The sequence below is a fragment of the Phalacrocorax carbo genome, chromosome 16 (assembly GCF_963921805.1).
Source record: "Phalacrocorax carbo chromosome 16, bPhaCar2.1, whole genome shotgun sequence".
Classification (NCBI taxonomy): domain Eukaryota; kingdom Metazoa; phylum Chordata; class Aves; order Suliformes; family Phalacrocoracidae; genus Phalacrocorax; species Phalacrocorax carbo.
This window is the reverse complement of record NC_087528.1, coordinates 2,543,212-2,559,180: the sequence shown is the minus strand read 5'-3', so window position 1 is coordinate 2,559,180 and position 15,969 is coordinate 2,543,212. Positions and strand designations below refer to the sequence as shown.

At 52.3% G+C, this 15,969-nt stretch overlaps 1 protein-coding gene across 7 annotated transcripts in view; it reads right to left on the bottom strand.

Annotated features, from left to right (window-relative positions):
- The window catches only part of CACNA1G (calcium voltage-gated channel subunit alpha1 G), a 152,420-nt gene that overhangs the window by 88,892 nt on the left and 47,559 nt on the right, over positions 1-15,969 (bottom strand). For all 7 annotated transcript variants that reach the window (XM_064466938.1, XM_064466943.1, XM_064466936.1 and 4 more), the window contains exons 2-7: positions 15,611-15,722; positions 14,964-15,097; positions 5,282-5,379; positions 2,992-3,151; positions 821-1,112; positions 220-312 (exon numbers count right to left, since the gene is read on the bottom strand). In XM_064466938.1, coding sequence (XP_064323008.1) covers positions 220-312; positions 821-1,112; positions 2,992-3,151; positions 5,282-5,379; positions 14,964-15,097; positions 15,611-15,722 — 889 coding nt within the window. The remainder of the gene's footprint in view (positions 1-219; positions 313-820; positions 1,113-2,991; positions 3,152-5,281; positions 5,380-14,963; positions 15,098-15,610; positions 15,723-15,969) is intronic.

Sequence of the window (15,969 nt, the reverse complement as noted above, 5' to 3'; positions counted from 1 at the left end):
CCTTCCTTCCTTCCTTCCTTCCTTCCGGTTTGCAGCAAAATGCAGCTGTGATGCAATGCCACACTGAAGCTGCATGTCTTCCAGCAGGCTGGTTTCTACCCCTCCTGTGTGGCACCAGCTTTTATAGTCACTGTATTTTCTGCCCCGTTCCTCTGGGTGACTCCAGCCTGCCCTCCCCAAAGGCCAGGAGGACACCCATGTTCCCCTACGGCCACTCACAATGATCAGGAGGATGAAGTAGATGAAGTTGTAGAAGGAGTGTGCATCCATGACAAAGTACATGATGTCCACCCAGCCTTCCAGTGTGATGACCTGGTGGAGACAGGAAGGGAAAATGAAGCTGTCAAGGCTGTGTTACACCACCAGATGCACATGCAACGTTTCTCCTGGCTGGGTCATTTCTGACACCCCAGTGCAGTACAAGACACAGAGGAGCCAAATCCTGCTCCCACCAGTGCCAATAGCCACGTTGCCAGCTGCCCAGGCTGAATCCAGCCCTTCTTTTCCAGCTGGACCTAAGGCCCACTATTGCATTTTGCAGAGGGAAGAGCAGGCTCTAGGCTCCGCTCCACATCAGGATGGTCTCTTTGCACGCACACAGGGTTTGGAGACTGGGGTTTTGTCCATGCATGTGAGATGGAATCATCTTCAGAGAAGGCATTGAATTGTATCCCCGATATTTTGAGCACCCATGAACTACTATATAGGTGCTGCTGGTACAAAACAGACCCCAGGAGTGTGATTACGCAGCCCCTAGGAACATGTTGGGGGGCATGACCAGCTGCTCCCCGCCTTGTGACAGTTTGCACACAGGGCTCACCTGAAATATCGCAATCCAGGCGTAGCCAATGTTATCGAAGTTGATGGCTCCCTTGAAAGGGTTGTGCTCCCCAGCAGAGCAGTTGGTGTAATACTGGTTCCAGTTGACACAGGATGTGTTGGTGGTGTCATTGTAGGAATAATAATCTAGAGTGCACTCGAGACCCTCTTCCCTCCGCGTTGGGATACTCCGGCAGTAGCGCATCCCATTCTCCCGGGGCTGGGAGCAGATGAAGGGGTTCTCGTCTTCATTCTCTGTCTGGTAGTATCGCTCCAAATCCACCGTGTAGGGGCTGAAAGAGTCCAGACAGGGCTGGGGTTTGCACACCGACTGCAGGCAATCTGGCAAGGTAACAACTGTAACAGCAAAGTCTGACATCTGTTATTTTGGATCTTAAAGCTCTTTTTCAAAAGGAATACCCTTGGACTTTCTGCAGCCCCAGTGGGTGAGCTGATGTCCCTAACTGGGTTTTGGGAATCTGAGGCAGTGCCCTTGGCCACTCAGCACCCCTCTGATGCCATTGCTAAGAGTCACTCCACCTGTAAGTGCTCTGGCTTTGACTTTGGGGGACTAAGAGCAGGATTCAACCCAGCAGGGCTTCTCTGAAATGTCTTTCCTGCAGTAAGATGGAAATCAGTTTAAGTTCCTGTAGCTCCTGTCCTCCTGGAGATGCTAAGAATGGCTTGAGAAGACTCTATGTACAAGGACCTCCCAAGCTTCCTAACAACCAGAGACAGGGCCTTCATCTGCATTTTACAGTGCCTGTTCAGCCCACAGATAAGCTCTAAATTCCCTCTGAGGGTGGTCTTACCACAGCAAACCAGCAAAAACACTCTTCAGGGAGATGAAACAACCCATGGCCAGCCAGAAACCGGCTTCTTGCTCTGCACAGAGCATTCTCCTTAATGCTGCCAGGACTCCCACTAAAGCTTGCAAAGATATATTTAAGCCTAGTTCAGCCCCGTTAATTCCTGCAGAATTGCCTTTAATACCCTTGAAAGCTTACCTAAACCCCTGGAATTCTGGCTCAATTAAACAGCACCCAAACCCATGGCTCTATTGGATTTACTCACTGGTGAAGCAGGCCCTCTGCTCTGCTGCCATTTACTTAACAGGGATGTGCCCTGCTAATGACTCTCCCAACTGCCCTTTGAGGACGCAGCCTGCAAGGTGGGCAGCAGTTGATTAAGGAATGCGTGGGAGAGGGTAAAAGGTGCATCATGGCAGCTCCAGACCCAAAAGCCAGCCTAGCCCCAGCAGCACCGTCATGGTCCTGCGGCATGCAAGAGAGAAGCTTTAGGCTTGCAGGACTTCTCCATCCAGGTGTGGATCTAGCTGGGTCAACTCCAGGGAGTCAACATTTGAAAGCGATCCACTAAAAAGGTGACAAGGGTGCCGGAGCTCAGCAGAGCAGCCATCGAGGGCTTGCGGTCACCTGCCCTTCTCCTAACATTCAAAGGGAGGGAGGTCATGGAAAAAAGCAGTTAGGTAGGAGAACAGGTACGGAAATCCTGGTCTGAAAGAGGTGGAGAGCTAGCAGAACAGAGGGGTACTTCAACCACTGTTCAAACATTCCTACATCTGGCAAGCTGGCTGGCCAGGAGACTGGGGGCTACAAAACTCCATTTGATCACAATAGTCCCCCTGGCCTTAACATCCAGGGATCTGTGAAAAATCACACTTTGGGGCAGGGACTCTCCCTTGCTCTGAGACTGAAAAGGATCTAGCATCCTGAAATGTACTGTAACTCCATCAGCCTCTCCCAGGGTTTAGGTGGGACTACAAAGGCCATACCAACAGACACCACCAGCTGCTGAACAGGATTCAGACCTCAACATCATGACAAAAGCAGAGAAGGCCGTGTGTTGATGATATGCTGAATTTAGAAAGCCTGAGCTCTTATTCTCAGGGATTTTTTGGAGGCTCTTATCAACCAGAGACGTTCCCAAGTGCCAGCTGAGGGGTAAGGTCAGCACTGCAGGACTTGAATGGCAAGTTGTCACAGCTCGCTCTGCTCCAGCCGTGTGTGCCTGGGCAGGAGTTGTGGTGGCATTTAGGAGCAGGGAGCATTTACTGAAGACCAGAGCTTTCTAATGGAGGGTATCCCTGTCTCCTGGAGGGACAGACTTGCCCGAGCTGGAGAGAGGCTTCTGCTGCCCACACAGACTCACATGCTGAAGTTCTCGGGGAGGAAGCAGCGGTTTCTGAGCAAACCTGCCCACAGCTGGACTCCCACGATGCCAAAGATGAAGAAGACAAAGAAGCAAAGGAGGAGAACGTTCCCCAGCATGGGCAGCGTGTCCAAAAGAAGTGTCACCAGGATGCGCATACCTGAGGCGAAGAGGAAGTGTTCAGGGAAGAGGAAAACTCCACATTGAATTTTCTTATTCCAGCTATGTCCTCACGACCTTTTCCTTTCCATCCATACCTTTCCTTCCACGGGCAGCCGCTGCCTTCCCAACCACTGCCCTTGCCACCCACACATGGCTTGCAAACACCCACAGCTCCCCGGTCCCTTCTGGCTTCCCCCCAAACCCCCTGGGATACCCCCTTCATCCATGCCCTACTCCTGGGCAGATCACCTACCTTCCCCCTCCTCCTCTCCCTTCACTCCCACCTCAAATCCTCTTCTCCTCCTGAAGTTTTCTAGCAACTACATGTCTCCTTTCTTCCCTGAGATCAAACCCTGACGTCCTGCCTTGCTCAGTCATATTTCTTTCCCCACTCAGTATATATTAAAATTCTCTTCCCTCCCTAATTCCCCTCATCTAGCCTAAATCCCCTCGCTTCCTTAAAATACAGGAGTCTCTCTGGCAGTTAATTCTCACAAGTTCAGGAACAGCCAGTTCTGTAACAAGACAAATTGATGGTGACTTCAACTCGACATTTACACACAAAAAAATTGATTTCATCTGACGTCTCTGTAATATTCTGCTCATCTCTTGCTCTTCTTCTTTCCCCATCTTCTGTATTCTCTCACTCGCTTATATTGATTTTCATTTAAAGAAAGCTTTACTGTTGCACCCTTTGCTTTGATACTTCAAGACGACTTTTTTCTCTCTTCCTGATGCTGTCACCTCCTCTATCAGGGTTTTTCTTCTACTCCTCTACTGGGGAACAACCACCTCACGTCAACTCCTAATTAACTGAAATTACTTTCTGTGGTTACTGCATTTATCATCATAGAAAACTCTCTTTTTTTTTTCTTCCCACCTTACATTTCTATCCCATTGTAACTACATTGCAGAGAAGCCAAGATAAATTACCCAGGATTTCAAAATACATTAAGTGAATTACATCCCCAGTTAGACAGTAGCAGATAAAGTCAGCCATCCATCAGTTCAGCAGTGGGGATAAAAAAAACATTGCAAACAGCATTCTGAAGCTACCATAATGATTGAAACAGCAGCAACAGCAGCAAAGCCAGATTAAGTTCAAGAGTCAGGACCAGAAAAATATTTAGAGCCCAGACACCTCCAGCATCAGCAGACAAAACCAAAGCTGATTGATTAGTTCTCGTCAAGGCACTGGGCTAGTTCAGATAGGGGAGTTTGGACTTGGATTTAATTTGGCCAAAACAATGCTGGATTCAACACCCAGGATTACAGCACCAGAAAAACGACGTTTCTAATGGAGTTGTAGCTAAGCTTATTACACCCGATCCTTACAGCGCCCGAGGGGGATGGAGCCCAGCGCCTCTCGCAGCGCCCTGGTTTTGCCCAGCACAGCAGGAGCAGCTCCCTGGGCGGTTTGGTTGGGTTCCCAATGGCCGATGCTGGGTTGCCGTCGCCTGCTGCTGTGCAGGAACAGGTAATGCCACCGTTGCTGTTCGGGGGGGCTGAGATCCTCACGCACAACCTGATAAACCAGCACTGAATAGCCACCTCCCATCCAGCTCAGGCTTGCTTTGGAGGCGTTGGGGTCGTTGGCTGTACAGAGCAGCTCTGAGGAGCAGAGCAAGAGGGGCTCCAAGAGGAGGCTCCTCAGTGCCTTCCAGGGGCCTGTCTCCAGGCACAACAAGATTTCCTCACCCCAGTTTCTCCAGGAAAGGATGGGACGTTGCAGGGAGGGTGGGAGCAGCGTGGCTCAGACCCCTCTGCCCATGTTGCCTGGCAAAGGCTGTTGGCTCCTTCAGTCCTTCTCACCTGCATCCCTTGACCTTAGCAGCCTCCTAAGACCATCTTCAGATGAGAAAGGCAGGCATCTGAAGGCAGTCTTGGATTATCTTATTGACTGGTGGCTCATCTCCGATGCCACAGGTGTCAAACGGAATATTATTTAAAGTTGGCAAGAGCCAGGCAGCGGAAACCAGAGAGTGGTGGTAGGACCTCACACTACCAGGGCCTGGGTGAACGTCTGAGCTGCAGTGTAAGATGGGAAGCGTCTGCATTTGCCCTTCCATCTTTGGGGCACAGATATAAAGAGCTCGCATCAGCTGGGAGGAATAAGGAGCTGACTTACTGGGGACCCTGTTAATGGCCCTGAGCGGCCGCAGGACGCGGACGGTGCGGACCGCTGAGAAGCTGACGTTCTGCAGGTCCAGGGAGTACTCCAGCATCCTGCGAAAGACACGAATGCGGGGGAGCGTCAAGGATTTTTTGGAGAAATGTTAGATCATCAAACATTATAAATCAAACATTATATGCCAACTGCTCAGAGGGACTTGTTACTGCATCTCTCCCATCAGGAACGTTTGCCAGAAGAATTAATTAAGAGTTGTTTGCGTATCAGAATAAAGACAACAAGCAAGAACGTGGTACACCAGCTCACATAGCCACAGACCTCTCTCTCATCTGCTTTTTTTACTGGTTTTGTATATGCAGAAGCTTCTGAAAGTCCCTGCACGCGCCAGGAGGGCAATTTCCAGACACAGCCCTGTTTTTAACAACAACTGTACAGATACAGAACTGGGTTCGCTGCGCTGAGCCCCACCACGACCCTGAAAAGCAGAGGAGCATGCCCTGGTGCAGACCCTCTCCATGGGGGGCAGGGGGCAAGCAGTGCAGGATGCTGAGCTATTCGAGCGCTACCCAGCAGAGATCATTGGCAGGTGGGACTCAGGTGGATGGGCAAGCACGCAAATCAAAACCGATGACACCTGTAGATAACAAATGGGGCAAACGTGGACCAAGGAACCTCCCAGTGCTCCTGCGCTGTGCCTGATGGGGTTGTTTCACAGCTCAGGACACTGAGGTGCAACCCTGATTTGACTTAGTTTGAGGATGCGCTTGGACTGCTGCAAGTCCCTGGGGACCCCGGCACCGTCTTGCTCTGCTCATGGCACCTTTGCCCAAGCACGGTGGGGCCATCAGTCACATCTCCACCAGGACTTTGCTCTCCAGCCGTGGGAAAACAAGATCTCTGCCCAAAAGTGTTCTTGAAGAGGCAGAGCCAGGCAAGAGCAAGGAAGAGGACCACAAGGCTCCCCGCACAGCCAGGCTCCCGCTGCCACAGGCAACCACAGGATATTAATATCTTCCGAAAATTATCAAGTTCCATCTTAAAGCTAGTTGGGTGGTTGGAAGCCTAACCTCCAGCCTGAATTTATTCAGGACAAGCTCATATCCATTTGTTCTTATGCCAGTGCTGTCTTTTAAGTCGCTTCTATAGCTCTTTGTCCCTGGTGTTTACTCATCCGATGTATTTACAGAGGACAAATCACATCTCCTCTCAGCTTTGATTTTTGCAGAGCCGAACAAACCAAGCTCTTCCAGCCCCATCTCGCAGACAGGCTCTCTGCTTCCCGATCACAACCTTTCTCTGCACCTGCCCTGGCCTGAATTAATCATACCTGATTAGACATCAAACTTCTGGAGGAGGCTTTGCTCGCGCCTGGCACAAAGGCATCAGTGCTGCCCCCTCCCTCCCTGCTGGAAGTTGTGCAGGATCCATCGGCGCCATCTCAGCTTTGCCACGGCTGCAGCACGCTGGAGGTTTCTGCTCCTGCTGTGATCAGCCAAACCCACTCTCCTCCCTCCCGGCCATCGGCAGGTGAGGTGCACCCGGGGTGGAGAAGGCTTTCTAACCCGCGAATACAAGATTCAACACTTGATGCAGTGACACTTTATCCCATTTTTCTTGATAAGCTCTAATGAGGATGATGATGATCAAACCACATCTAAGATAAAAATAACATCAACATATTCCTCCATATTTAGCTGACACCCACAGCCGTGAGACAGTCCCAGAATACAAACGTTGGACAGACACGCGTGGATGCTAGGAGTTTGTTCTCATCCTCTGACCGGAGAGGAAGGCGGCGTGCCCATGGAAGCCCGTCTGGCCCCAGCGCCAACACCATCCCCATCCTCGGTGCACGGGACTCACCGTGCTGGGTGACCTTTAGCTGCAGTAAGGAGAGGGGCAACAATTTCCCTCGACTTTAATGGTTCTCAAGCTTCGGTCGCTGTTTGAAAATCAGATTTTGGTATGGTTTGCTGGATTCAGGTAAAAAGCCCGTGTCAAACATAAAGCTTTTCTTTCATCCATTATTAACACAGAGGCTACCAGCAAAATTCAGAGCAGCATATGGTTATTTGCACCAAGACAAATCATTTTCTGATTAATGCCAGCTCTAGACTCACTTCCAGAGCCGTGTGTGCTTGTAATCTGCAAAGGGCATGTTGTTAAAAGCATTTTGATTTAATAGATTAAAGAATAATTATAATACCACATTAAAAAAAAAAAAAAAAAACAACAAAAATAAACCAACAACCCACTAGCTTGAGCAAACACTCTAACACCAAGAGCAGGTAGCTGCTCTCCTACCTCTGCTGTCGGCCACCGCTGCCGGTGTTACAGCACCACAGGCTCAGCCCCAGACCTAGACTAGAAGATCCACACATTGCTCTGATAACTAACAGCTCAACGGCCCTGAGAGAACCCAGTGTCGGGGGGGGGAAAATGTGGGTAAAAATCAATCACTAAATGGCAAGTCCAGTGAGAATCCCACCACTTCCCAGCCCAAAGGTCACTTCCCAAGGCAAGGGGATGCACGAGAGGAATCAATCCACGTCCCTGGCAAGGAAAGATACCCAGGGAGAGCGAATGTCAGGATGTCACCGACTGGCAAGGTGACAGGTGCACTTACCAGCATATCTAACATTTACGCATTGAAAATCTGCAATGTAAAAAGCCCCCGATGAAGCTTCAACTCAAATGTCATTTCTGTTCAAACGGGAAAGCGCAACGCCTGCCAGTGCCTCTGCCACACACCCGGGTGCCAGGCCAAGTTAAAGGCTCAGAAAAATACGCAGCACTAAATAGGATGGATTCACAGCAAATGCTGAGACTCACCAGAGTGATCAGCATCCCCCGAACGCTGGAGTTATTCAGAAGGAAAGCGGAAATATTTAGGACTTTCTAAGAATAAAAGTGGAGCATCTGCAAAGCCAGACGTACAACGGGCTGGTGGTGGGATGCTGAGAGGGAGCTGATGCAAACCTTTGGCAAACACTCCTCTGAGAAGGAAAACTCCCAGGACTCGGCAGACAGACACAAGGGACGGCTCAGGATGGACTGGGCAGCGGAAATTCATTCCTGTTCTGCCTGGAGACAGCAAGTCTTGGAGCAAGCTGGGGTTTCTTTCATATAAAACCCAAAGGCTTAGGAAGGATGTCATAAGCACAGCATCAGGCAGGATGTCTGCCTGCAGCAAAGGGCTCACAGAAGTGATGCTCAGGAGCATCACAGGAGAGGCTGAAGGGGCTCTTTTCACCCAGTGAGCCTCTAACAGAGCACGGAAATGCCAGCAAAGCCCTTCCCACACCTACCCAGCATCGCCTCTCCGACCCACCCTGCTGTCAGCCCTGGCTCTGCTCCCATCCCCGGGATCACTCCTGCCTAGGAAGCAGAAGATGGTGTGAAGACCCATCAGAGCCGTGAAGTTCGTGCCGAAGGTGCTTTCCAACGAAAACTTGAGCTCTCCCCTTTCACCGCCGGGTGCCGGGGATGCTGCAGAGCCAGGGGATGCGGCCGAGGGCACATAAGGAGCCGGCAGCAGAGCAGCAGTGCCTGCAGGCATCCCCGGGAGCTGCCCACCCCTCTGCCCGCGGAGGCACAGAGCCGCCGCTCACTGCCGGCAAGAAACAGGGTCAGATTTATTCAGCATTAAAAGGTTTCCAAAACTGGGCATATAAGCACCCTTTATCTACAAAGCACAGTAATCAGTGGATGTTAAGCCATCAGTGTTGGAAAAGACAAGGGGAAATTCTTTAGGCAGCATTGTATCTTCAGAAAGCTGGAATGAAATTTCCTCCCAGCCCTCGCCAGCTTTGCTGTGCTCCGCTTTTGCTCAGGAGCTGCTTTTGAAGCCTCACAAGTCTCACCGCATTCGTGGGTGTTGCTTAATTTTAAAAATACTCATTTTAATCAAGCTGAACAGAATAAAAAGAGCACTGGAGGGAGCGTGAACCCTGAAGGCTGCTGGATCCAGCCACACCGTGTGTCCTGGCCAGAACACTTGACTAATGAGGCTCTTGAAGCAGCAGCAAGTTCAGCTGAAGAACTAAAAAGAAACTAAAGAATTCTCTTTTTAAAAGTCCTAAAACTTAAAAAACCCAAGGCTTTTCACAGGTGGGTTTGAGTCAGCTTAGCTGCATGGGAGGCTGCTGAGGGGTTTCTTTCACCCAGCAGGTTTCTGCGAGTCAGGGTTGTGGCTTGCTCAGGATGCTCTGCTTCGAAGGCGGCACGGAGCAGAGAGCATCCGCAGCCAAGGGCTTCACTGGCCCCGGCGCTCGGCTGCTCTTCATCCTCCCAGAAGTCACTTAAAGCATCAAATTGCAAAGCTTGACCCCAGATTTTTAATCCCTGGAGATTTGTAATCTTGAGTATTGGCTTGATGTGTTCCTGCCACTTTAGCTCGGAGCAAAGAGCACCTAATTTGGGATGAGCCAGGGCGCAGCGGGGCCCCGGGAGGACGCTCCCAGCTTCCAAGACACTCACGCTCACCCCAAAAAGCACCGGAGAGGGGCAGGCTCCTGAGAGAGGGTTTGGTGCAGCTTTCACTGCAGCTCAAAGGGGCTGCGGCTGCGATTGCACATTGGGTAATTGCGTGTGCAAATCGGCCACTTACACGGGCAATTACCCCATAGCGCTCGCGGTGCCCAGGCGGCACCGCACATCCACGTCTCCCAGGTGCTGCTCCTCGGTGCGAGAGGGATCGATACAGGCAGGCAGAGGGGGTGAAAAAGCAACATTCATCCCTGCCTCTCTTTTTTTTTTTTCTTAAAGGGATGAAGGGACTAATATAATACATGGGGAAAGAAAAGCCTTTGCCCGCAGCGGGAGGCTGCAGCAGGGACCACCGTGGGCAGCCCCATGCCAGTGCTTTCCTCCTCACGTTTGAACTGGGGAGTTGGAACAGCTCCTTGATCAGCCTTGCACAGCCAAAGCGCCCTTCAGAAGAGCCCTGCCCGCTTGTGAAGCGAGCCGGCGCTGCGAGGTGAACGCCACGCGCTGAAAGCTTCACCCAGCGCCAGCAGGAGCCTTGCTCTGGCTGCGGCAGCCACAGGATCCCTGCTCCCCGGCTGGCAGCATCCCCCTTATCCCAGTTTCTTAGCTAAAGAGCATTTCAGAAACCACCCAGTTTTAAAATGGAGCAGGGATGGAGCAGGGGACTGCAGCATCCCTTTGTCTCCCAGGTACCTATGAATACAGCAAGGCTTCCTGCAGCATAGTTCATCCCTGAAATTCAGCATGCAAAGCCAGGAGGGAGCAAGACATCCTTAAGGGTTGTTGATGAAGGCTTCACCAGAGCAGTGTCTTTATTACAGCCTTCAACAGAGAGAGAAAAAATTATAACAAACATTAGAAGAAGTGTTCAGGAAACAAAGAAAAAAGAAATGGTATCTCTGTTTCTAAAGCAAGCAGCTTGCCAACCACCTCCGGCCCCGGCTCGTCTCAAATTGTAAGCGAAGTATTCCAGAATTGTTTAAGTTTCCTACAAAGCCAAGAGGCCCGTTACCGTTACAACGAGCAAAGCACAAACAGGACCCCGCAGACTTGGCCAAAGGACTGACTGAGCCCGGAGTAACAACAGACCCGCACAACTCAAACACGGGATGATGCACAGCCCTGCTTGGAGGGGAGCAGAAAGGCAGGCGTGGACCCAGAGCCCTGCTCGACCCTGTCTCTAGGGAAGGCAGAGAGGAGCCCTGTAAGCTCCCACAGCACCAAATTATCCCCTCTCCTGGGAATACAATTAACCTTTGGGTTTTTTGTGGTTTGGGGGCTTTTTGATGAGGATGGTTTAAAGCACAATTCAATCCACGGGGATGCAGAGGTTCAGGGATGCCCTTATCCAACCCAAGTCAAAACAAGCCGATGTCCTGCGACCTGGGACTGCAGCAAAGTGGCTGGGGATGGGGGTGGCTGCAGCTGAGGAGCAGGGAGATCTCGGTCTGTGGCTGTCTTCTTCCCACCGACTGATCGGAGAAGAGCTCCCTGAACCCTGCCCGGAGGAGGAGGCGGCAGAGCAGGTGCTGGGTGCCGAAGCAGCCAGGGACGTGGCAAGTCAGGGCATATCTCCTCCCCACAGCTCCAGTTCACCAGCCAGAGCCTTGGCCAGCACTAAACTGTAAATGACGCTGCATATTTTTGGATGTAAACAAGCATTCATCCTCAATACATCTGTGTCTTACGCTGGGAGAGGTCGAAATCATATTGAATCGTCTTTAGAGTATGAGAGCTGGCTTGCAACGCCCGTTAACCTTCAAGCGTTCTCTTAAACGCTAACTCCCCAAATCCTCCTCTCTAAAATAACACAACATAATTATGTCATTCATCACTTTTTTCCTTCCCTTTTCCCCATGCAACTCCATAACCTACAGTCAAAGCCATGTTTCACTAAGCTGAGTTTTGATAATACAGCGCTATTCTCATCTCCAGCAAGTTTTACTGTAATTACAGAGATGTGTTGCAGACATTACACACACTACAATTAGCGCTAATTGCATTACATTGTCACAAAGAAGTCATTTACTCTCCATGAGCTCATGAGATCGGTCTGGACAGTTTAACAGAGCTGAGAAGTACTTAATGGCACGCCACGAAAGCGGCCGCACCACGGTGGGAGCGAGCACAGCACCCGAGCGGCTCTCCCAGCCCTCTGCAAGCGGCAGGTTTGGGGCACACACGCAAAGAAAGGTTTCTCTACGACTTCAACCCCTGGCAGGTCCAGAAACTTCTCAAGGAATGGGGAGGATGAAATGCCACAGGGTTTGGTGGGATTTTGGAAGCCTCTCCTGAGCGGGTGGTGGTTGGGAAGGGTTTCTATGGGAGGTCTGCCCATGGCAGCTACAGCCCCGGCGTGCAGGACATCCCACGTGCCCCCTTGCACCTTCCCCACCTGATGCCTCGCAGACAGTTTGCTGCTTCTCCTCTGCCCCTGCCATGGCTTTCTGCAGCCCACGGGCAGGGAAAGCAGGAGCTGGGGACCTGCTGGGCCGTGGGGAGCCCTCGGTGTCCTGCTGCCTCCCCCCTTCCACCTCTTGCAAAAAAAACGGGGGGAAAAAAGTGAGAAGACAGAAGCAGATCTGCTTTGTTGTGGTCACCAGGGCCACGTGGAAACATCAGTTTGTGGGTCTCTTCCCCTGCCATTTCACTGGGGAACCTGGCTGAAGCCCTTATGTGGGACCTACATAAAAACGTGACACACTTCATCAGGTATCTAGCAAATACAGCGGGTATTTGAGGACTGTCCCAGTGCACACTCTCCAGGGCCACAGCTCAGCTCTGGCCTCTTTCCCCACATCACACACCCTCTCGGGCACAAGACACCTCCACGACGAACTCTTCCCTTGCTCTGGTGCTCTGCTGTCAGCACCATGGTCTGGATGCTCGTCAGGGTAATTTTCCCATGTGGGAACTGTAGAGCTACACTCAGGGGCTACCGAAGGAAATTCCCCCCGTCTGGTTGAGATTTGCCCCTGGAGTGCTTTCTCCTCTTATCCTTACAGTGTTTTTTACCAACACCTTTAATCTAGTAATGGGCTCTGGTCCCTTCGTTTTTCCTCTGCTATGGCAGCAGCCTGGTCCTCCAGCCCCTTTCTCTCTTCCCGGCACTCGGTGCTGCTGGGGACGGCAGCGATGCTCCGAGCGGGATGCAGCGCTCCCGGCTGGATGGACGAGGGCTGGAGGAGAGTGCAAGGGCACGAAACAGAGCAGAGGCAGCTGGTGTGGGGGAGGAGAAGCTCCGTTTTGTATTTAAAGGCAGTTTGATCCTTTGTCAGCTGAATTAGTTTTGATGGGGCCCAGATGGGAACAGTCCATGCACACGAAGAAAAGACCCATCATTTAGCGAGAGGCAAAGCCAACCTGGCAGGAGTCACAGGAGTGGTCAAGCTGCGAGGCTGCGAAACCTCTACAGCAAATAAATGCCTCTGTGCATCAGGGATGTGGGAAGGAGGGTGCACCAGAGGGGAGGTCGGTGCTGCTATCCATGCTCTGCCCGGGAAGGAGGCAGCTCTCATGCACCCAAACATTGGTCCAGGTGCAGCAGGTGGGTGGGAGATCTGATGCTCACTTAAGCATAATACAGCTATATTTTGGCAGTAGGAATTAGGACCATGTCTGCTGATGTCCCTCTAGACCGAAGTCCCATCACGGTGGGGTCTCTGTAGAAACACACCAAGGACAACCCGAGCGCCATAGGCTTTGCAAGCTCAACAGGCAAGGCAGGACCGGGCTGGGAGGGGAACGCAGCAGCACCCCGGGGCGGCAGGGCTGGAAGCAGCTCAGCACCCACCACCACGCCTCCCTGAGCCGCCCCAGGTGGGATGCCTGGCCTTGCTTGGGTCTGGTTCTTCATCGCACTTAATTCTAGTACAAGAAATAATAAAGAAGAAGAAATAAAGAATACACAGGGTGGCTTTAGCAGGTTCCAGCCCTTGGCTGTGCTGCTGATGCTTACCACACTACCAGAGCCGGTCGGACCTGGGGTCCCACCTTGTCCAACGTCCTATTGCTGCGGCCCCTAACGTTGTTCAGACACTTCAGGAGGAAACTTCGAGCCCTCTCCTAACCCAAGGAGCCAGAGACTGGTGCAGCCGGAAAGCATGAGGTTGTAGCCTCCTGCAGAAGATGGGTTTACAGGGACAGTTCCAGCTCTCGGCCTTTCTGCCCTCCATCTCTGCCTCCACTCTGGGCCTTGAGCAGAGAGCCTTTTAGCCTCTGCAGCACCCTGTGGCAACAAGTTTCCTAGGCCAAGGATGACCTGGGACACCTGGCACCTCCTTACTGGTCTTATTGGGCCACTGTCTTGGCAGAGTTATGTGCCATGACCCTATGGGGCCAGCGATAAGCAAAGCCCACCAAGGTGTTGCCCCTTCTTGGGGCACACCAAACATGTGCCAGGTAAACAGCCCAGCTGGGAGGGCCCCTTGTTCCTTTCCAGGAAAATCCAGTAAATTTGATCTCTAGCTCTATCAAAAGAAGAAAAAACCCCACTGTTTTCCCAAAGGTCTTTGGGCTTTTGGAGCAGGGAGGGGAGGCGAGGGCCGGTGAGTGGTTCGTGTATCAAAGAAACTCAGCTCACTGGCCAGGGGCCAGGGGCTTTTCATGTGGATTTCCAGCCTCTGCCAGGAGACTCTCGGGTGCTGGAAGAGCCCTTAATTCAAACCAGGTGCCTCAAAAGAAAACACTCAAAAAGGAAAACTTGGTCACTTTCCCTCAAAAAGAAAAAAAAAAAGTATAATAACGAGGGCAATCACACACATTTCAGTGAACTATCCTCCTTGGCACACCGCTCCATGCTCCCAACCGCCCGCCCTGCCGCCACCTCGCCCAATGGAAACCCAAACCACGAGAGGAGCTGGAGGGAGAAGAGCCAAGCCCAGTGTCCGGTGAGGAGCCCCAGGGCACGGGCTGGCCCAAAGACCACCGCAAACAGCTTTTGTCGCCCTGCCCTGCTCTCTCCATGGGCTGAGCTGCAGCTTTCCCAAGAGCTACGGAGAGGACGGGAGGGACTGCTGCGGTCCGGGCGGTGATGCCCGCTGCAGAGCCAAGGTGGGCAACGCCGACAGCACCGATGCCCAGCAAGCCCCAGCATTCACCGCTGCTCCCCCAAATGCGACACTTGCCAAGTGGTGCCACGAATGACAACAGAGAGGCCCGGGGAGACGGGGCCCTGCCGCGCTGGGCTTACCCTGCAATGACGATGAAGAAGTCCAGGCGGTTCCACGTGTCCCCCAAGTAGCATTTCTTCCCAAAAATTCCCAGTGCAATCATCTTGACAATCATTTCCACGGCGAAGAAGGCAAAGATGAAATCATCAAAGCTCTGCAAAAGAAAGGAAGGGAGGAGGGATGCTCCTGCATCGCTGCACGCTCGCACTAGGGGTTGGAATTAGGGACCTGAGTCCAGCACAGTCTCCTCTTGCACCACCAAGGGCTAAAATCCCCGGGCAGAGGCAGTGCTGGGAGCAGCCCCCCGTCTTCCCCCAACCCAGCTGGCCAACAGCACCCACAGCACTGGGATAAAGGGGCAAGTATCTTTTGGGCTCTTTTCACTATAAGCTCCGTGGTTAACCCCCTCCAGTGATTCCAAGCGAGGCTTGGCTACGCTGGGGCTGACACAGCCTGGCAGGGGCTTTGCCTGGTGATACCACACGCTTGCATCCGAGCACCAAAATCAGAATTTTTTACAAGCCGGCGGGACAGCCAGCGCAGGCAGGACCCAGCCATCCCAGGGCACCTCCACCGCAGCTGGAGCCAGCTCTGCCACAGCTCGCTCCTTCCCGCTCCCCATCAACCCCGGGCTGCCGTTAAGCGAAGAGCAGCGGCCGAGCCGTACCTGGAGGATCCTGCAGCGCGGCGAGTCGCAGGCGATGTCCTCACAGGGGTGGAACATGCCCAGCGTCACGCAGTTGAGCAGGATCACCAGCATGCTCACCCTCTCGAACCACCTGCACGACGCCCCGTCAAGGAAGCAACGGACCCAGACGAGCATCCGCGAGCGGCCAGCGCTGAATCGGAAAGGTTATTCTGGTCTTTAAAGCAAGGGCCACACCAGCTTCCCTAGGTAGATTTTATCTGGTTTTGCACAGAAAGGCTGCCTGCTGTTTAGACACCTGCACGGCAAACCCACGGTGTGTTGTCCCCGCTCTGACATCAGTTTCTACAGCTAATGCGAAAACTACTATAAAATACTAT